At 45.5% G+C, this 21,891-nt stretch overlaps 1 protein-coding gene across 3 annotated transcripts in view; it reads right to left on the reverse strand.

The window, feature by feature from the left end:
* Nucleotides 1–2,016: 2,016 nt before the first annotated feature.
* Nucleotides 2,017–21,891, reverse strand: part of SFMBT1 (Scm like with four mbt domains 1) — a 117,308-nt gene continuing 97,433 nt past the window's right edge. For all 3 annotated transcript variants that reach the window (XM_075939372.2, XM_075939366.2, XM_006127577.5), the window contains exons 16-21: nucleotides 18,199–18,308; nucleotides 16,854–17,029; nucleotides 15,061–15,239; nucleotides 14,103–14,348; nucleotides 12,814–12,942; nucleotides 2,017–9,526 (exon numbers count right to left, since the gene is read on the reverse strand). In XM_075939372.2, the coding sequence (XP_075795487.2) occupies nucleotides 9,386–9,526; nucleotides 12,814–12,942; nucleotides 14,103–14,348; nucleotides 15,061–15,239; nucleotides 16,854–17,029; nucleotides 18,199–18,308 (981 nt within the window). In that variant the 3' untranslated portion in view covers nucleotides 2,017–9,385. The remainder of the gene's footprint in view (nucleotides 9,527–12,813; nucleotides 12,943–14,102; nucleotides 14,349–15,060; nucleotides 15,240–16,853; nucleotides 17,030–18,198; nucleotides 18,309–21,891) is intronic.

The raw sequence follows: 21,891 nt of genomic DNA on the forward strand, positions 1-21,891 counted from the left end.
CACACACACCATTTTCCTCCCAAAAAAGTGGAGAAGAGTGAGCTCCTCTTAAGGTGTGGGGGGAATCAAAAGGAATAAACTTGCTCCAAGCATCCGATTCCGACACACTTGCTGTGGTCTGTCTCATTCTGTTAAGAACATCTCTCGATCGCAGCCGCATCATTGTGCAATGTGTGAACAACTAATATCCCATCTCCTCCCATCCTGAACCTCATTCTCCACCTGACAATGAAGTGACATCTTCTTTGCTGAGTCATCAAATAAAGACATGTACAGTTAAAAGAAACACCCATTTTCTGCAAGCTCCCTGCCAGAGGCCAAATAAACTTCCTCACCAGCTATTTTTCACACACCTTGAAATGAAACCCAAGTAATCATTGTTTTTCTGCATATTAGAGATATGTGACAAATGCCCCCTCCCCCCCAAAAAAACAACAGCAGCAGCTTATAGCTAGAAAAGGAATCCCACTTGAAATCTCAGAATTTCCAGTGTACATGGGCACGTGCCTCTCCATTCCCATTATCATTGGGTCAATGCTGCTGTGTTTTAAGCTGCACTCAGCGTATTTAACTGTGAATTGGAGCCTAGCTGTGGGTTCTGTAAGTAAACTTTCCAGGCAGTAACAATTTCCTGTTTGTGACTGGAGCAAAGAGCAACGATGTCTGAGTGGAAATGGGGTAGTAAAGGCTAAACTAGGCAGCTTGGCCTCCCCGCCCCACCCCGAGTGCTTGGGAGTTCAAAGCATGTGTAGACAAGAGGATTCCAAGAACTTGACTATAATTTTTTAAAATGTAGGGTGGAAAGGATTCAAGTAGGACATATCACCAAACAACTCACCTAGCATGGGTGGCATTCACACACTACCACACGCACCACTGCACTCCCTTAATACCACTCTCTCTGAGTAAGTGCACTCCTGTATTTCATCAGCGCAAGTTCCAAGCTCTCTTGATTCGGCTGGTTTAAGGTTATAAACTCCATTAGGTTTCTGTACCTGTATTTCCCTTGAGTAGGACTCTCAGGCCGGCTAAACTTACGCAGCAGCTGGCAAGCACAGACTACTGGACACCTCCCAGAAATAAGCTGTAGCTTTGGCACCATGTTTTTACTTACCAAGGAGCCCCACAGACCAGGCTTCCGATTGAGAATGTCTCATAACACCTCCGGTAGGACTCTCAGCAGCTGCAAGCTGACAGGGCTCTCATGGGGCTCCCAGCTGACACAGCTGTGGGGTTTTGATGCAACTTAAAATGTATTTTAATATCAAGATTTTCAGACCAATTCAGGAGAAGCAGTTCTATCCCACTCCCACATCTCCCTTGTCTCTTAAATATGTGGTGCACAATTTGTAAAAGGCAATTCAGTTGTATGCAGGGGGAACAAACAGTAAGGCACTCAATTATTGACAACCTGTACATAAACCCTGGAACAGAATGCTATTTTTAAAGTCATAATTGCCCTGCGGAACTCAGTGCCATATGCTGTTGGGAGAGAGCTTAGCCAGATTTTAAAAAGTGTAACTTAAATTAATAAAAATAAATTCTGTTCTGATGGAGTGCCAGCAGTGGCATAGCTACGCTGCCACATGGTTTGCTTTTATTTGTACTTTAACAGCGCTCATGTGCTCAGTTAAGGAAAGCGATGACTATGGATCAGAAGACTCCCAAGGTTTTATTTTCTGCTCCACTACTGATTTACTACGTGATCTGCGGAAGCCACCATTCTTCTCTGCCGCAATTTTTCCAACTTACAAAACACCTGGGCTGTGTCTAGACTGGCATGATTTTCCAGAAATGCTTTTAACGGAAAAGTTTTCCGTTAAAAGCATTTGTGGAAAAGAGCGTCTAGATTGGCACGGATGCTTTTCTGCAAAAGCACTTTTTGCAGAAAAGCCGTCTGTGCCAATCTAGAGGTGCTTTTCTGCAAAAAAAGCCCCGGTCGCCATTTTTGCAATTGGGGCTTTTTTGCGCAAAAAAGCCCCGGTCGCCATTTTTGCAATTGGGGCTTTTTTGCGGAAAACAAATCTGAGCTGTCTACACTGGCCCTTTTGCGCAAAAGTTTTGTGCAAAAGGACTTTTGCCTGAACGGGAGCAGCATAGTATTTCCGCAAGAAGCACTGATTTCTTACAGTAGGAAATCAGTGCTTTTGCGGAAATTCAAGCAGCCAATGTAGACAGCTGGCAAGTTTTTCCGGAAAAGCGGCTGATTTTCCGGAAAAACTGACCAGTCTAGACACAGCCCAAGACTGTCCTCCCAAAGGAAGAAAGCATAGTTAAAAAAACCAGGACTTAGCCTTTGATGGAGCTGCACAGCCTGAGAAAAACGACTAGCAGAGGGAATCGTGTGGCTTCATTAATTGATGTTGTAAAGTATTTTACACTCAACTTTCATATGAAGTTCTCAAAATATTATATTGGAAAGGGGAAGCTGCATTTTTTCCCTCATCTCACAAGATGGAAATCTGAATACTAAATATTACTCCCAACCGTAGTAAAACAAAATCAAGTCTGAAATGGGATTTTTGGGCCGGTTTAATTTTCTTACAACCACTTAAAATTGTCATAATATACCACAAACTTATGTACATTCTTATTTACAGAGAAACAAGCAAAATATTCATCTAAAATATTTTAAAAACCTTTTGATTAAATTGCTATACCTATCAAAAATGATGGGACTTGATAGGCATATTTTCTTGTGCATATTTCTCCTCCATTACATATTTCACTCTCAATGCATATATTATATAAAAATAAGAAAAAAAGCAAGCAGGAAGGACACACAACACAATATGCATTTAAATTGGGATTTGTTGATGGTTTAAGAACGAGCAGCTAATTTAAAAAGGCAAAATACAGGAAAAGTGCATCAATTCCAATGAGTTAGTATAAGAATGAGGCCTGCGCATGGTGCTGATAATAGCCAGGATGGAGTCTCCCAGCAGACCTCTGATTGTCTAGAAAGGCTTTAACAGAAGTAAAAGCAAAACAAAAGAACAGGGAGGAGAAACATGAGACCTCAAGAGAAAAACAGCAAGTATCTTCCCATGAGGCTTCTTGGAAACTGGAGCGAGATGACTTCTGGGAGGGGCAGGTATTCATTTTTGTTTGGACTTCACAAACTCAACTATTCATTCACCCTACTTAACCAAGAGCTCCAGACTCTCCAATAAAGTCAGATGGGAGTTTTTTTCCGCATGCTCAGCAATGCTAGATACTTTCACGTGTTCAGTACTTCTGGGACAGCAGAGACCATCACAGGTGTCAGCTTGATTACACCAAGTCACTTAGATCGTCTGCTTCTGCAGTTTGTTAGAGTGAGCTCTTCTGACCTCCATGGCTTAGGGTTCAGCTTCTCACCACCGGTGTCAGACTAAACAGAGCACGTCTGTCTTCTGATCAAACAATTCCATCTGCTGTGTGCTGCAGAATATCACACAACGACAGATCCAACTTATGGGGAGCTTGAATCCAGCATGGAGACACTGAAGTCCTACCAATCTTTGATTTCATTTTTGCTGGTCAATTTTCAAATAGGATATAAAAAAAGACAAATTACAGTAAAGAAGATTCCACTGTAGTTAGTGTATCCAAGGCCCACTCTAACCTTTTACCCATAAGGCTGCCTTCAAAAACAAGGCTATTTTATATGATTTGGGAAAAGTTAGGCAATACACTGAAATGTGGCTCAGCACATTATTCATTTGAAATGGAGTTTTCAACCAACATTTAAAAAGTCTTCAGACACATCCAGTTACGTTGGCTCAGATCCTCAAAGGTATTTAGCCTCCCAACGTTCACTGACTTCAATGGAAGTTAGAAACCTAAATATCTTTGAGGATCTGGCCCCTTGTGCTTAGTGAATGTACTTGAAACTCGAAGTAGGCAATAACCAGTTCTACAACCGCTAGTTAGAAAGGACCCATGTATAGTTTCATATTTTTGGCTTTAAGACAAGGTTACGTCATCCAGTGACTTTTCTTTTGCCTAGGTACTTGTCTTGCTCCTCTGCCCAGAACACAACCATGGGGCAGCTTTTCAAAGGCATCTATTTCCTATTTTTAAAATGCAGAATTTGATGACTCTGCACAGCCGATTTGGCTGCCACCAAGACTCCGCAAGTCTATAAAGCTTCTTGCTAGTAATGTATAAAAGCTTTGTACATCATGTAAAAAAAATGGAATGCTAAGTCCTGCAAATAATAAATATATTTATATTGCTTTGAACTTAGCAAGTTAACAGTCCTCTCTTATATGTATCATTAGAATTGGGAATAAGAAATCTACCATCACAATCTGTCACAACAGAACTCTTAGTGTTTGCAATATGCAGAAAGCGAAGAACTACAGCTCAGTCTAACCGAACGTGCTGTCTTTATCAAATCTATGAGGGTCTGGTAAGCTCTGTGGCATTCTTGATCATTTTCAAATGTGAATGGCTTTCTATTTTGTTCCCTAGACAGTGACTTGCCTTTTTTCTAATGCTGGAAAAATTTGAAAAGTATGTTTGAAAAATTTGAAAGTAGCTTTAGATGATCAGTCTTATACCTTGTCCTTTTTGGAAGGGTCTCTTTCACTTCATCTCCCTGCCTGCTTGGGAGAGTAGGCTAAAAGCTGCTCTAGAACCTGACAGTAATTGGGACATATTAACTTGCTGTCTAGGGGATGTTATAGATGCACATTTTTAGAGACCAAACACCTCTCTGCTCTGGGCTCATTTTCCACTAGCTCAGGGAGTACAAGACACCAGCCTGCTGATGAAGTCTGCTTGCCCAGCGTGGCTGGCTGTAGCACAAGTAGTGCATGCATGCAGGCATCCCATGTTTTCTAAAGTTATGATGTGCTAAGCAGTTAAACACATTCAAAAGGGGCGGGAGGCATGAAAAGGAAATCCTGTACTCTTCAACTGGTCACCCATGGAAGATCCTCCTTGTCCCTCTTGTCTAGAGCTAGGCAGGATGAGGCTGGGGGCCAGGCCGGCCTGCTTAACACTTTGAGCTGGCCTGCAGACTGCATCTCGCTGCTTTCGATTTATATAGAATTTCCAGGTGGTGGCTCGGACAGCAGGATCCTATTTAAATGGCCCCTGGCTTCTGGTCGAGCCCTTTAAATAGCTGCAGCATCCCCGGGTGGCTGCCAGGCAACGCAGTAGCAGTGGGACCAGGAGCTGTGTTTTTAATTCAAAGCCTCCAGCCCTGGACAACTCGGGGGGAGACTAGTCCCCAGCCCCGCCCCTTCTGCTCCAGGCCCCGCTCCTTCGGGGGCGGAGCTGGCCCTTGACCATGTACCAAAATTCATGAGGTGGTCCCCCCGTGAAAATGACTGCCCACTCCTGGTCTATGCCATCCCTAAGGCAGCGCTCATTTTCCTGTAGTGAAGATTTCCTAGAGACTTTTAAAGCGCCATTGCCCCTAATTCCCACCCACCTCCCAATGCAACACTTATGGCAGGGGTGGAGAACGTCCGACCCATGGGCTGGCTCCAGCCCCACAAACAACGTAGTCCAGCCCCTGGGGGTTGCAGCAGCCATGCAACGCTGCGGAGGCCGCCAAAAAGACTTCACCCCAGCCTTGCCTGCAGTACCAGCTAGATTCTGGCCCCTCTCCTGCACGTCGGAGAGGCATACGCACATGAACTGGCTGGAGGAGGAAGCTACATGTGCTGGAGCCCCTGTGCAAACAGGAGCTCCTCTGGTGTTCCAGTGCTTGCTGCCCTTGACTGGCACTAGGAGGCCAGGCGGCAGCAAAGAAGCAGCTGGAGCTCTTCCCAGCCTGGGGCAGCTGCAGCAGGGAGCCGCTTCCTGCAGTGTCCAGCCCCAGCAACACACTGCCAGGGAAGGGGAAATCTGTCCCGGAGTGGGAGGGAAAGGAAGCCCCCACCACCTTTTCCTCCCCCTCTCCCCCTTGCATAGGATGGCTGCCAACAGGGAGCTAGTCAGGCAGCCAGATGCTGCCAGCATCGCCTTCTCCTGCAGGTAAGGAGGCTTGCGGGACCAGAGGGAAAGGGAAATCCCTGGCAGGAGCGGGAGGGAGGGGAAGCTGCCCCCCTGCCTGAACCCCTCCCTGCATGGGGTGCTTTAGGGAGGATGGGGAGGCCACAGCTGGGCCACCCCCCAAGTCCCATCCCTGTATAGGGTGGCTGCAGCAAGGCACAGGTCAGGCAGCCCCAGCAGAGGCTGCTAGCAACTCCTCCTGCAGTTTAGGAGGCCTGGAGACCAGGAGAAGACGGAGGGGATAGTCACTTGCAGGAGTGGGAGGGAAGGGAAGCCCCTGAGTGCAAGGGCCACCCAGAAAAGGGAGGAAGGGGTGGCCATAGCTGGGCAAGCCCCAAAGGCTTTGCTCTGGCTAGGGCATCAGTTGGTTCTCCACCCCTGACTTATGGTAAGTGGCTACAGTATAATCCCTGAAGCTCAATATATAACTGAGATCTCTGCAACTCCTGCTGATGACGATGTTATTAGCCTATTGCCAAGAGTCACCCAACAAGCTACTCAGAGCTAGCCAATTCTGCAGAAACAAAGGAACCACAATAGCACGGGAGTCTAATTTCAAGTCATATCAGTGTAAGATCAACAGATATAAGCCTAAATACCACTTTGTATTGTAGATGGAAAAGGACCTCTTAAAATAGTATTAAAATGACTATCCATAGGCAACTGCCAAATAGTCCCTTTAAATCTAGCAATAAAGAGGGAGTACATTTTCCCCTGGAAATGAAATGTACAAAAACACGTGAGCAGCATAGAAACATCATACACACACAAAATGGAAAACATCCCCTTTGAAACTCAAATAAAAGCGGATCCCACTGGGACCAGACTGCTAATGCCTTCCAAAGCGAGGCAGAGAAATCAGCCTAAAAACACGCCCAAGGTCACCTGTAGCTACTTCATTGGCCTCAGTTAGCTGTTTCACTTGTATTTACAGGGACAAATGGAGTATGAAATTGATACTTTAAAAAACAAACCCCAGACTTTGTGATAAAAAGTTTGTTAGATGTCCCTTTATAGTTAAGTTCTCTTCTTTTCTGACATCTCTTTAAGTGGTCATTTTTATCAGGCGGGCAATACAGCAGTCATGGCCTCAGAGCTGTCAGTTTGGAGTCAGCTTTTCCTTCAGTTAAACAGAGGGACTTGGAAACCTTGCTCTGCATGAATCTTGTCCCGGCATTCTCTGTTGGTCAAGTCTCTTAAGGCAAAGTGCCAAAAGTCACTCCACTACCCCAAGAGAAAAAAAAATAATCAAGAACCAAAATTTCCATTATTAGATGCATATTGGAAGAGGCTTGGGATAGGATTCCAATAAACATGTGTCTTAAATCTTGCTAACTATGGATTGAAAAACAAAAGAAAGGTCTTCACATCCCCTCCCCCGTACCGACTGGTAAACAGTTTGTCTTCCATTTAGATTTTCATTGTAAGGTGGAGGAGGAGGATTCTTTGGATTTTAGCCCACCTCTAAATATTTTTGCCTTGACTAAACTATTCGGACTTGCAGCAACAGAAACCTTTTGCCTATCCAGGGCTGCTCAGAGCAGAAGCTGCTTTCCTGCATTCACCTTCCCTTGCTGCCTTGGATGGGCCAGGATCTGACACCAGGATAAGGTGAAACATACAGTTTTCATTTTACAAAGGATCCCATAAGTGAAACCTACAGTTTGGGTCACACAGCAGCCTAGAAATTAAACCCAGTAGGTTTACATGGAGCTAAGATTGCCTCTATGGTCGGTCCCTAGCTACCATACATCGTGGGAACCACTAAATATCTTTCCTCAACCTCATTCCCTTCACATGCACCAGCATCCCCATCTCATAGGGTGTGCCTCGGGCTCTCTGCAGGAGAGGCTTTGCGTGGAAGGAAGAGCAGGGGAGGCATGCTTTCTGATTTCTCACTTGCATATAAAACCTCAGCTCCTGTTCCCCAGCTGCCTGCGAACACAGGCAGAGGCTGAGGAATGCATAGACTCTGGAACTCAATGCTCATTTTCAAGTGGTCTCAGGTCCGAATGCCATTTCACACAAAAGTATTAGCCAGCAAGGTGGGCTCTTCTGTTGCCCACCAAAGCATTATGAAGAGAACAGCTGTGCAGAGCTCCACACGATGGCTATCTGATTCCAGTCAGGCCTGACACACGGCTCACCACTAGTGCAGTTAGTGTAGGCAAGGCTTCGTTTTCAAGCACGTTTACCAAAATGGCCTGCTCAGAGTCAAAAACCTGAGTCACGTCCTCACTGCAGCTCCACTGTTGCTTCCTCTGGTGGAGCTAAAGTGATGGTGCATTTTCCTCGTGTACCCATGGACATGAGGTCCACGGAGTGGGGGCGGAGAGAAGAGCAGCATCTATCATGCTGTGCTGTAATCCCAGCCATTTGGCACAGGTAGAAAAGGGACAAAAGATTCAAGCCACATTTTAAAAAAAGAGATCCAGTAATTCTATCTGAGGATAGCCAGCCCCGACAGAGCGAGAGAGTGCAAAGCAGTATGTTTTCCAAACTCCTCCTAAGGGAAAAGGTGATGCTCCTGAAGTGCCAAACAAGCCTATGCAGTTTTCAGTCAAAGCTTTGGAATCGCGCTTATCTCGAGATCAGCGTTCCACGGTGATAAGGTTTTAAGCTTTTGATCTCTCTAAGGAACAGCAGCTGCTGTGCAGCTACCAATGAATTTCTCAAAATAATTAACCCCCTACCATCCTCAGTGACAACTTTTACTGCACAGGTGGCAGAGGTAGTTAAAAAAAACAAAAAACAAAACAAAAAAAAGAAAAAAAAAACAGAACCTAAAACACTAATAATAAAGACACAACACTCTTGCTCTACTGTACATTCAAAATTCTGTGGCCACATCGTTGTCCTGACAATGAGCAAATTTAAATTAAAAACAAAAATGAAAACATGCTGATGTATAAAGAGCACATCCCAAAGCCAGTGCTGTCTTAAAGCAAATGTTCTCTTTTAGAGAAAGGAAACTGAGTTCTTCGTGAATGGTTAGGAATAGGAAAAAGAGGATTTTCCAGTAGCTGCCTTCTCACATACATGGCATCTGCCCCTCCTTTCCCTTTTTAAATTCTGCACCACAAGAACTCTTGAAACGTCTGTATCCTTATAGGAAATGTTTTTTAAACCTTTTTTTAAAAATTAAAAAAGAAGCAATCAGCAGAGTGAGAGACTACCATGTTTCCAAGCTGGCAGAGTAGCTGCTGTTTGCATTGACATTTTGCTCCACAAGTTGTCTTCCCTCCCTCGAAGTGCAAAACTGTGGCTGAACAGATGTTTGCTGGTCACCAGAACTGAAGCCGCAGTTTAACCCCCTTTTGGTTTTCCCTGCCACAAAGGTGGAGTATGTTGCTGCAGATGTGCTTCCAAAGGTCCACCTCCATCTGGCCATCCTTCAGTTAGCAAATTGCTGATAAAAAGCAAGTTTGACTCTTTCAATGTGATGGCAAAGTTTAATGGCTGGCCCAAGTTTCAAGTCCATGCACTCCTGAACAGTGGGCAGAGTGAGCAGGAGAAGCGCCTGACCATCTATTTCCTGTCAGGAGACAAAGAGAATTAAGGCAGAATTAGTTGCTCATTTACTCCCGTTTCAAATTTTTTACACTTAGGAATCTGCTCTTTCACTTGTGCCACTTCTTCTTGCTGGAAACCTCCCTAGAATCAGAGAATCCCAGGGCTGGAAGAGACCTCAGGGGGTGATAGAGTCCAGCCCCCTGCCCAAAGCAGCACCAACCCAACTAAATCATCCCAGCCAGGGCTTTGTCAAGCCAGGATTTGGAAACCTCTAGGGATGGAGATTCCAGCAACTCCCTAGGTAACCCATTCCAATGCTTCACCACCCTGCTAGGGAAATAGTTTTTCCTAATATCCAACCTGAACCTCCCCCACTGTAACTTGAGACCATTGCTCCTTGTCCTGTCATCTGTCACCACTAAGAACAGCCTCTCTCCATCCTCTTTGGAACCTCCCTTCAGGAAGTTGAAGGCTGCTATCAAATCCCCCCTCAGTCTTCTCTTCTGCAGACTAAACAAGCCCAGATCCCTCAGTCTCTCCTCATAGGTCATGTGCTCCAGCCCCCTAATCATTTTGGTTGCCCTCTGCTGGATCCTCTCCAATGTGTCCACATCCTTTCTATAGTGGGGGCCCCAGAAGTGGACACAATACTCTAGATGTGGTCTCACTGGTACCAAATAAAGGGGAATAATCACTTCTCTAGATCTGCTGGCAATGCTCCTACTAATGCACCCTAATATGCCATTAGTTTTCTTGGCTACCAGGGTGCACTGTTGACTCATATCCAGCTTCTCATCCACTGTAATCGCAAGGTCCATTTCTGCTGAACCTAGCCAGTTGGTCCCCAGCCTGTAACAATCTTTGGGATTCTTCCGTCCCAAGTGCAGGAATCTACACTTGTCCTTGTTGAACCACATGAGATTTCTTTTGGCCCAAACCTCCAATTTGTCTAGGTCACCCTGGACCCTATCCCTATGCTCCAGCATATCTACCTCTCCCCCTAGATTAGTGTCATTTGCGAACTTGCTGAGGGTGCAATCCATCCCCTCATCCAGGTTATTAATAAAGATGTTGAACAAAACTGGCCCTAGAACCGATACTCGGGGCACTCCACTTGAAACCGACTGCCAACAAGACACTGAGCCATTGATCACTACCCATTGGGCCTGACGGTCTAGCCAGCTTTCTATCCACCTTACAGTCCATTTATCCAATCCATACTGCCTTAACTTGCTGACTAGAACACTGTGGGAGACCGTATTAAAAGCTTTGCTAAAGTCAAGGTATGTCACATCCACTGACTTCCCCATGTCCACAGAGCCAGTTACCTCATCATAGAAGCTAATCAGATTTGTCAGGCAAGACTTGCCCTTGGTGAATCCATGTTGACTATTCCTGATCACTTTTCCCTCTTCTATGTGCTTCAAAATGGATTTTTTGAGGATCCCCTCCATGATTTTTCCAGAGACTGAGGTAAGGCTGACTGATCTGTAGTTCCCTGGATTGTCTTTCTTCCCTCCCTCTCATCACCTATTTCCCTTCTTCCTTCCTGTCTCATCTTGAAGAGCAGATCTATTCTAAATTGACTCACCAAGCTATCACAGTTTCGTCCTCATTATCTCAATGGTTCCAAAGCAAATGTATTTCGCTATGGCTCCTGCCCTCTCCTCCCACAACTAATTTCTAGCCCTGCAAACTCAATCTGTGTTCAGAGAAGCAATCCGAGTTGTGTTCTCAAGCTTCCCTCTACTGTTACACTGGCTGTTCAGGCCAAATTATACGCTCAACACCACCTATGCAATTCTACAGCCTTCATATTATGCCTTTCACAACATTTGTCTTCACCATCCAGGAGCAGCCCAACAATTTGTAGTACTGGGCACTTAATATGCAAGACTAGCATAATCTATCTTTGAAAAATAGATGTAATATAAAATAATATACAGGCAGTCCCCAGGTTACGTACAAGATAGGGACTGTAGGTTTGTTCTTAAATTGAATCTGTATGTAAGTCGGAACTGGCGTTCAGATTCAGCCGCTGCTGAAACTGACCAGTGGCTGACTACAGGAAGCCAGAGGCAGAGTTGCTCTGCCCTGGGCTTCCTGGAATCAGCCGCTGATCAGTTTCAACAGCGGCTGAATTTGGACGCCTGGGACAAAGCAGCTGGGGCGCTGCCGGGTAGGTCCCCACAGCGCCACACCTCAGTGCTGCGGGGACCAACCCAGCAGCACCCCAGCTGCTCTACCCCAGGTGTCCCCAAGTCAGCCGCTGCTGAAACTGATCAGCGGCTAATTCCAGGAAGCCCGGGGCAGAGCAACTCTGCCTCCGGCTTCCTGTAGTCAGCCGCTGGTCAGTTTCAGCAGCGGCTGATTTGGGGACGCCTGGGGCAGAGCAGCTGGGGTGCTGCCGGGTTGGTCCAGTAGCGCCAAGGAGCGGTGCTGCGGGACCAACCCGGCAGTGCCCCAGCTGCTGTACCCCAGGCGTCGTCGGCGAGAAAAGCCTGGTCTGCTGGGGGGAGGGGGCGCACTAGGTGCGCCCCCTCCCCCCCCTCCAACAGACCAGGGAGACGCAGGTGGCGGGACCACTGAGATGCACCGCGGTCCCGCCCGCATCCTCCACGGCTTTGCTCCGCGTCTCCCTGGTCTGCTTTTCTCGCCCCGGAGGACGCGGGTGGTGGGACCACGGTGCATCTGGGCGTCCCGCCGCTCCCGTCTTGCGGGGCGAGAAAACCCCATTCGTAACTGCAGATCCGACATAAGTCGGATCCACGTAACTCGGGGACTGCCTGTATTAAAGGTATCCTTTTAACCATGCATGCAAGTTTCTTTCCCTGATGCCGCTTTGATTAGCGCATCAGAAAAGCACCGTGTGATGCCCAATAACATTTGTATTCCCAAACTTTAAGGTTTATAAAGTACTCTGCAAGTGTTAGTTTTAATAAATGATGCAATATTGGGAGTGCTATTCGGGTCAAAACCAGCTCTATAGTCTCTTCAAATAGGCTGCTGAATTCATGGTTAGCTGTTTTAGCTGCAGCATATGTATTTTCTCCCAAGTCAATTTTGGAAATCAAATGCAGTTCATTAGCAAAATGTTCAGTAAGAAGTGGAACACAAACGAATGCCTCTATTCTCCAACCAACTGTAAGAAACACAAAGTGCAATGTTTTTTGCCATACCAAAAACATAAAAACTGCAGTAACCAGATTTTACCCTTTTGTAATGAAAACTGGTTTAATGTGGTCAGTCAACCAGCAGATGCTCAGAATTCAGACAGCGGGTTCATATTTTTTAAGAAGAATTGCATACCTGATCCAGGAAAATTCTGGCTAATGGGGCACAGTCTGTAGATCGGAGGAACCGCACAACATCGGCCACGCTCCATTCCAGAGGGTTACTGTCGAGCTGCAGCTTTTCGGCAACTTCAATCTTTATTTCCTAACCCACCCCACAAAGAACGTTATATTTGCTATGTCCAAAAATATCACCATGTTCACACAGAATGTTCCTAAAGCAACTCTGAATTTGAGAGGCAGCGTACTCTAGCAGAATGCTGGGAATCAGAAGGTAGGAAGTGCTGAGATCTAAAATCCCAGCTCTGCCAATGGCTTGCTGCACAGCCCTTGGAAAAGTCTCCAGAACTCAGCATGTCATGAAGAGTAGTTAGAATTTGTATGCTGCTTTGAGCATTGGAAGTTCTAGTCCCCTCATGGTCCCTGCCTGACACCAGGCATGATGGTGCACAGTCTCAGGGTTGGATTTCTCTCTGCTCCTGGATTCTCAGGGCCTAAAACATGTTATTTTTGCACCACCAGGGGAACACATTTGCACCAGGATGGGAAAACTGCCCTCAAGTATCACTGTATCACACTAGAAGTCTAAACTAGCATCACATAAAGGAAGCCCTTAGCTATAACTTTGGCAATATCGGAGCAAAGTAACTTTCCAAATGAATACTGTTACAAGATGCTCCGTAATAGGAGCATTAAGGTTGCCTGGAAGTGAACATTTCATGGAGAGTTACTGATCACATTTTAAGCAACATGACAACGGCACATTGGATCTTCTTATTTTCTTGGTTCTGAGGATTTGTATGGGTCCCAATACAAAGTACATTAGTGGTAATTTTAAGTTTTAATGATTCTAAGTTCAAGTGCAGACTCAAGATCTGAAGGAACAGTTTTTTGCATTTGGTACCGCGGCAGTGTCACTTAATCACACGGTGGTTTTTACTACTAAGAAATACCCAAACTTACATAATGTTGATAATAATTTTCAAAGACAAATTGGCCTTGGCTGATTAGCTAACAAGCTTATCACAGCAGCTACCTTAACACCCTGTAGAGCTCTGGCATTTACTCTGCCAATCCTTCTTGCAATTCAAGGAATGTCACCTGTGTATTGAGCACTGGGAAGAGTGGACACAGAGCGCTCCAGGTGTGGAAATTAAAAGCATTTTTTAAATCAGAATGATGAGTGAAATTCACAGCATACTGCCAAGCGGAGGGAAGTTCTAATGAATGATATCTTCCTCCCACCTTGGAGAAACCCCCAAGCCACCGAGAATGTGAAAAGATAATTTGTAATTTAAGAGGTACCTTTGGTGAAGGGGGTTTATTTTCATCATCAGAGAAGGAAAAGGTCCGGAGCTTCCTCTTTTGCTTATCTTGATCCTGAGCCAAGCAGTGGGACAGCTCACTCTGTGTGGGAGAGGAGGACCGCGATTTCTTCTCTGACACTTCTGACTCTTCAAGCAGTTCATCTTGCTGCTCTGAGGCGCTATCCTCACTCATAGACTCTTCATCTACGTCATCCTGATCATCCTCTTCCTCTCCCCCGCTGCCCTGAAAAGAGAAGCGAAAGAACAAATTTAGAATGGAACGTCCAGTACACAGAAATGCGGTGATGGTCTCGGATGTTTACACTCATCACTGCATCAAGTGCTGCTGTTACAGCGTCGGTCCCAGGATTTGACAGACACACAAGATCTGTGAAGTAATATCTTTTATTGACTACTTCTGCTAGCATGACAAGATTCTGAAAGATACTCTCTCACCCATCTTGTCTCTATGATCTACAGCAGGGGTCGGGAACTTTTTGGGGCCAGAGGCTGCTGACACTCGCCCCCTCTCCCCCAAAGTCAAGGGCCACATGAGTGAGAAGCAAAACACAAAACAAAAAACCCCTCATTGACATGGTCCCCAACTGAGAAGGGAAACACACTCCCGACATTCCCCTTGCCCAGAAGAGCCTAGTGTGGCTAGCAGGATTGTGTGCCCCAGCTGTGCAGGGAACAGCAGGGAGGTGGGGCTAGAGCATGAGCATGGGCTCCCCAATGCTGGGGGAGGAGCCCTGAGCCTCAGAGACTAGATCCAGGCAAGCCACGAGCCACCCCTGGCCCCTGAGCCTTAGGTTCCCCACCTCTGATCTACAGTCACTGTTTGGCTGCACATGGTCTAAAGGAACTAGTAGCTGGTTATGCGGAGAGTTTTATTCCAACACCCAGGCTGTCTAGGAACATGCCCTGGACTGTGTAAGTCTCCTACAGCCGCATACCTGGGTAGATCCAACTGGAGAGTTGTCCACTGAGGTGGAAGAACGTTTTTTCTTATGGACAAAGAAGTGTTTTCGTCTCTTCCTCCTCTTGCTTGGTTTCTTCATGCTCGCTTCCAGATTACTATGGCCACCCGGTGGTCGGCCAATCCTTTTGTTTTTCCTCTTCCCATAATAATGTGCTACATGGAGAAAAGCAAAGGGTGTTTGTTTCACATGCACTGCATTGCAATGGAATTTCCACACTATTCATTATCACTGAGCAGTCCCCAGGAATCCAAGGAATGAGAAACCATTAACAGAAAGCTTTCCAACAGAAATCCCAGCTGGAGATCAACAACAATAATGGGTCCATTCTTTCCTTCAACATAATACATCCAGTACCTGTTTATTTCTAAAGTTATATTCGCCCAACAAAGGGAGACTAATTTTTTAGTTCCGAGAAAGGTCTCAAATGAACAGTTATTGGTGCAAGTAATGTCATCTGTGCTCTGGAGTGGTCGTAGTAGCTGCTGGGATTCTGCAGGATTCTTGCAAGGCCTGTAGAGGTTTATTGAGATGAACAGTAGCTGGGAATTCAAATTAGTAAAAGACCTAATGGAAGCAGCCAGTTGTAAGGCAGACTGGCAAGCATGATAAAAACTGTAACTTTTAATGGCATACAGCCTGGAATCTTCCTCTGTAGGATGTTTTTGTCCCAGACATCATCAGCAGGAATTCATACAACATCAGCAGGGCTCTCTCGAAGCTGCGCGCTTGCGCAGGTGTACAAATAAAGTTTCCACCCCACCCACCTCCTAAGCAGAACCGCGCAGCTGCACCTGGTGGCAGCAGGCAGCTTCTCCAGCGGTCGGAGGAACCGTGTGTGGTGGGCTGGGGCCTGACCACAACTGGGACCCAGGCCTGAGGAGCAGGGAGTGGATGGGGCCTATGCTCAAGCAATGAGACCTGCTGGGGCAGGGGTCTTGGCAGCATCCATCCCCCCACCTGGTGCAAGAGAGCTTTCCAGCGGGGGCGGGGAGGCTGAAGACTGGGATTTTTGCTGTGAATTCCAGCAAATCCCCCTCCCTTGCCAGCCTTGGCCAAGGCTCAGCTGCAAGGGGAAGGGAAAATGAAAGGCACAGGCTGTGGTGGGCTGAGTGGAGCAGACTGTGGTGGAGAGGGAGTTCCCAGCTCGCAGCCAGGAACAGAAACAATCCCATGCACGGCTCTGTGAGGTCTGTGGCAGGCCCTTGTCTAGCCTGGGACATTCCCACCCCCACCTCTGCCCACAAGGGCTATCAACAGAGGAAGTTGGCTACCGCAAAATCTACAGTATTTTCTTTGTATCTGACTTCATAGTTAACATTTTAAAGTCCTGCACCTTGTTAATTATCCTTTGTTTTAGTATTCTTTCTTCCATATATATATTTTTTTAAATGTTAAGATATTTGTTGTTAACTTGGGTGCCATGGTGGCACACATCCAAACAAGCACACATGACCTCAATATTGGTGCACAAGACAAAACTCACTCTGCTCATGGATGGAAAATCTTAGAGGGAACACTGAACATGAGGCATAACATATAACCGGAACTTAATAACTGCTTGAATAGCATTGCAGATCACTGTTAGATTATCCTTGTTTTCACCCAAGATATGGGTCCATAGGTCTACATCATTAGCACGTAGGCTGCTCATTGTCAGGAATTCAGTGAGATGTATAATTTGTAACATACTTTGAGATCCTTCTGGATTAGAGGCACTGTCTAAATGAAGATCATTACACTGTCAATAAAACATGGTGTCTACTCACTGTATTTTGTCTTTGTCAGGACAGAGCAGTTTTCTGAACACTTATCTAGCACCATCTGTGGGCCAAAGAGATTTGGACAGCATTCCAGTTTGATGCAGGTTGTTCTACAGAAATCTGCCACACGATCAGCTGTTCTCACAACCTCCACAGTGGCACGGTAACTCTTCCCTTTGTACCTGCCATTGTGAGAAAATCATGAGTTGGCTGGTCCTAATACAATTATTTACTGGTGTTATATCACATCAATACTACCAGACATTACATAGTCAAAAAAAGTTTAAAGTGAGCTTGTGAAAGACTTTGGCTCAACAATCACAAAGACCGAAGTCCTCCCTTTAGGAACATAAAATAACAGACAAACATGTGAATAAATATTAACAAGATAGTATAGATGAGCAATTGCGGTACCAAGTTTCTGCACACTGCCCTGCTAGTATGCCTCCAATATGTTTTGAGTTTGGGAGCTGCAGGGAACTCACTGTGGGGGCTGGGAGTTAGAGCCCCCTAACATTCATGGATTTTGCCATTCGCAGTGGTGCCAGGAACACATCTGCTGCAGATGGGGAGGGTTTCCTGTACCTAGAACTCCTACATGATAGGCAAGCATGTCTACTTTATAAATGGAGAATGGGGGCAGTGAGAGAGTTTGAGATTTGTTTCAGGTCATGCAGTAAGTCTCCAGCACAGCTGGACAGAGAATCCTGATCGCCTGGTTGGGTGAAAGTCTTCTTCTCTTTTGGGTAGTTAACCAGATGGCTCAGAATTGCTGGGTTTAATGATTCTATGATGTTGGCATGATCACAATATTATTTCACTGGGGTTCTAGTCCTATCCACACATTGGTTTCTCAGTGATAGTTAAATTATGGACCAGTAAGGCCCATCAGAAGCATTGAACAGCATATTCACATCAAGTATGCAAAAGGGAGCTGGAGTCAGACACAGGGAAAGCAGGCTAATGGAATTTGGCTGAAGGTGCTGTCAGCCAGAGATTATTCCATGACTCTTTCAAAGCAAAGCCAGAAAACGATCTTCAAATTACAAATCTGTTACCCTTTTGCTGCTGATCTGCCAGTGCATATGCCATGTTGTATTAGTTATTCCAGTAATACTACACTGAAACCAAAGTAGTTTCAGAGCACATGTAGTACACACACCAGCTGCACTCTGTTGGAGAGTGCTGAAACATTTTGCATGAGCTGGAGGGTTATGTTTTGCAATGTCCTTATTTGCCTTGAACAAATCACACGTAATTTTCCTAAAAGGCAAAGTTAGACAAAACCGTAGGCGTGCAGAAGATATTACTGCTGGCATCGGCTGAACTGGATTATGGGGCAGAAATTTACTTTGCTTTCAGGGTCTCTCCATGCCCATGCCACGCAGTATCCTCATCCAGCTGTAGTTCTCGAAGGACGCGGCTAGGTTTGTAGGCTGCATTGATCAATAAAGTGAGAACCTACAAATGGAAATGAAATGAGGAGGAAAAACCCATTAGGTTATTTATACAATAAATCTCTTTTAATGTGCTAGGTGGGCGGGTTGGCAAATTAATTCCATCTATCTGAATTAATCAGCACCAAACCATTACTATCTGAGAATCAAAAAGCTCATTCATAGTGGGATTTTGGAAAAAAAAGAAACTACTTGCATGATAAATCATACCAGATAGTAAAACAGCATTCAGAATTTGACTACCAAAGGATTACTGATTTCAGCAGCTCCCAGAAATTGTTGGAACTTCACTGGCTTTATTTCTAATAACTCAGTTTAATTTAAGGGTAGACATTATGAAGCTCAGGCAGTCCTTGGTAATGCAATGACATTTTGCTGCTTGTGCATGTAGCTTCATTCCAGAACTTCTCTTTTTGTTACATGTTTGCACTCAAAAGCAAAACAGTGAAAAACTTTAGCGCTAACAAGTCCACTTAGTCCTACTTCTTCAGCCAATTGCTAAAACAAACTAGATAGTTTACATTTACAGGAGGTAATGCTGCCTGCTTCTTATGTACATTGTCACCTGAAATTGAGAACAGACATTTACATGGCACTTCTATAGCCAGCACTGCAAGGTATTCACACGCAGGATATGCTAAACATGCATACGGTTCTCCAAACTTCAGCCACCATTCCATAGGAAATGCTTCCATGCTGATGATGATGCTTGTTAAAAAAATAATGCATTACTTAGAATTTGTGACTGAAATCTTTGGGGGGAGAAATATATGTCTCCTGCTCCATTTTACCTGCATTTGGCTCTATATTTCATGTTATAGCAGTCTTGGATGATGACCCAGCGCATGTTGTTCATTTGGAGAACACTTTCACAGCAGATTTGACAAAATGCAAAGAAGATATCAATGCGAGATTTGTCAAAATAGCTACCACACTCATTCCAAGATTTAAGAATCTGAAGTGTTGTCCAAAATCGGAGAGGTAGGAGGTGTGGGCATGCTTTCAGAAGTCTGAAAAGAGCAACACTCTGATGTGGACACTACAGAACCCAAACCACCAAAAAAGAAAACCCACTTTCTGTTGGTGACATCTGACTCATGATGATGAAAATGAACATACATCAGTCTGCTCTGCTTTGGATAGTCACCAAGCAGAGCCCATTATAACCATAGATTTATGTCCTCATGCATGGTGTTTCAAGCATGAAGGGACATAGACATCTTGAGCACATCTGGCATGTAACCATCATGTGATGTTGGCTACAACAGTGCCATGGGAGTGCTTGCTCTCACTTTCAGGTGATATTATAAATAGAAGAGGGCAGCACGATCTCCTGCAAATGTAAATAAACTTGTTGATAGAATCCTAGAATCTAAGGCTGAAAGAGACCTCAAGTGGTCATCGAGTCTAGTCCCCCGCCCAAAGCAGGACCAATCCCAAGTAAATCATCCCAGCCAGGGCTTTGTCAAGCCAGGACTAAAAAACCTCTAGAGATGAGATTCCACCAACTCCCTAGGGAACCCATCCCAGTGCTTCCCCACCCTCCTATGGAAATAGTTTTTCCTAATGTCCAACCTAGACCACCCCCACTGTTACTTGAGACCATCTGTCACTACTGAGAACAGCCTCTCTCCATCCTCTTTGGAACCTCCCTTCAGGAAGTTGAAGGCTGCTGTCAAATCCCCCCTCACTCTTCTCTTCTGCAGACTAAATAAGCCCAAATCCCTCAGCCTCTCCTCGTAGGTCATGTGCTCCAGCCCCTTAATCATTTTGATAGCCCTCTGCTGGACCCTCTCCAATGCATCCACATCCTTTCTATAGTGGGGGGGCCAAAACTGGATGCAATAATCCAGATGTGGCCTCACTGGTGCCAAAAAAAGAGGAATAATCACTTCTCTACATCTGCTGGCAAGGCTCCTCCTACTACACCCTAATATGCCCTTAGCCTTCTTGGCTACAAGGACACACTGTTGACTCATATCCAGCTTCTCATCCACTGGAATCCCCAGGTCCTTTTCTGCCAATCTGTTGCTTAGCCAGTCCATCCCCAGCCTGTAACAGTGCTTGGGATTCTTCAGTCCTTGGTGAATCTCATCAGATTTCCTTTGGCTCAATCCTCCAATTTGTCTAAGTCACTCTGGACCCAATCCCTACCCTCCAGCCAATCTTTGTCTAAGCAACTGGCTGAAGAAGAAGCATGACTGAGAAGAATTGTAGGCTCTAAAGTTTTCTACATTTGTATGTTCAATCTTCATGATAAAGAGACTGCACTACAGTACTTGTATTAGGTGAACTGAAACATACAGTGCAAGTATTTGTAACCAAAATATAAAGTGAGCATTGTTGTAAATTAAATCAGTATGTTTAAAAATGTAGAAAACATCCAAAACTATTTCAGTAAATAGTTTTCAGCAAATGGATGCTGGGGTGCCAGCGTCTTCACTGGGCTCCGCTTCCCAGCCTCCTGGTCCTGTGAGCTGCTGCAGCCCTGCCAGAACTTCTGCCCCGCTGCCCTTGCACAACTCCTGGAGGCCCTGCTGGCTGCAGGCTCCGCTGCCCCATGAGGTCTGGCCCCTCTGCCAGCTTTCCTGCCCTGACAGCTGCAGGCTCTCGTGCCCCATGGGCCCCGCCAGCGAGCTCTGCTCTGAGCCACTGGCAACCTCTGCTGCTGAGGCTGTCTAGTTCCACAACACTGGTGGTCCTTCCAGACCACAGATGATGCTGGACCAGAGAGTCCTGGACCACAGAGGTTCAATCTATATCAATAGAAACACAAGGGCAACTGCACTGATTGTACCATTGATTTTCATAATTAAACAAATTGCTGGCTGGATTTTCAAGGACAGTGATCACCTGTCGCTGTTACTGACTTTGGCAGGATTTCGAATTATAGAATCCTAGGGCTGGAAGAGACCTCAGAAGGCCATCAAGTCCAGCTGCCTGCCCAAGGCAGGACCAATCCCAACTAAATCAACCCAGCCAGGGCTTTGTCAAGCCGAGACTTATCGCAAGTATTCATCAGCCCTTCTCCAAGTCAGGCCTTTTTAATTGAAACAAAGCAGACAGAGAATTTCAAGTTTGCCACACGGGGGGTCCTGCAGAGCCCAGAAGTCTTGGGGACTAGATTAAGGCCAGCTTGCTGTGGAGCACCCTGAGTCTTGCTCGAAAGGACCAAAATCCATAGCGAAGCAAAGTAAACAAGTCAGTTCACCTTGTACAAAATGAAACCTCCGAATCAACGTAACATTGGATTCTATGTCAGCATTTTAAGGAACAAAGCGACAAAACAAGTGACATCACACCTGGAAAGGGTGCAAAAACACCTCCACAAAGGATCTTCTGCAGCTGTACCATATCTATAGACCTCAGAGTCTCACCACCAGAGAACATAATATCTCTAGTCAATAAGCACAAAAGCTATTACATACAAAAAAAATCTCAAACCAAATCAAAACACTAATGACATTTAACATGCAACGAAGGCATGTTCCCCGAGGCAGGTTCTATAACCCGGTGCTCTCTCACAGGAATACAGATTTGCCATGACAGATAACATCACTGGTTCATCAAACCCAGTATCCTGCCTT

The sequence above is a fragment of the Pelodiscus sinensis genome, chromosome 11 (genome assembly GCF_052426305.1).
Source record: "Pelodiscus sinensis isolate ZL-2025 chromosome 11, ASM5242630v1, whole genome shotgun sequence".
Lineage (NCBI taxonomy): Eukaryota > Metazoa > Chordata > Testudines > Trionychidae > Pelodiscus > Pelodiscus sinensis.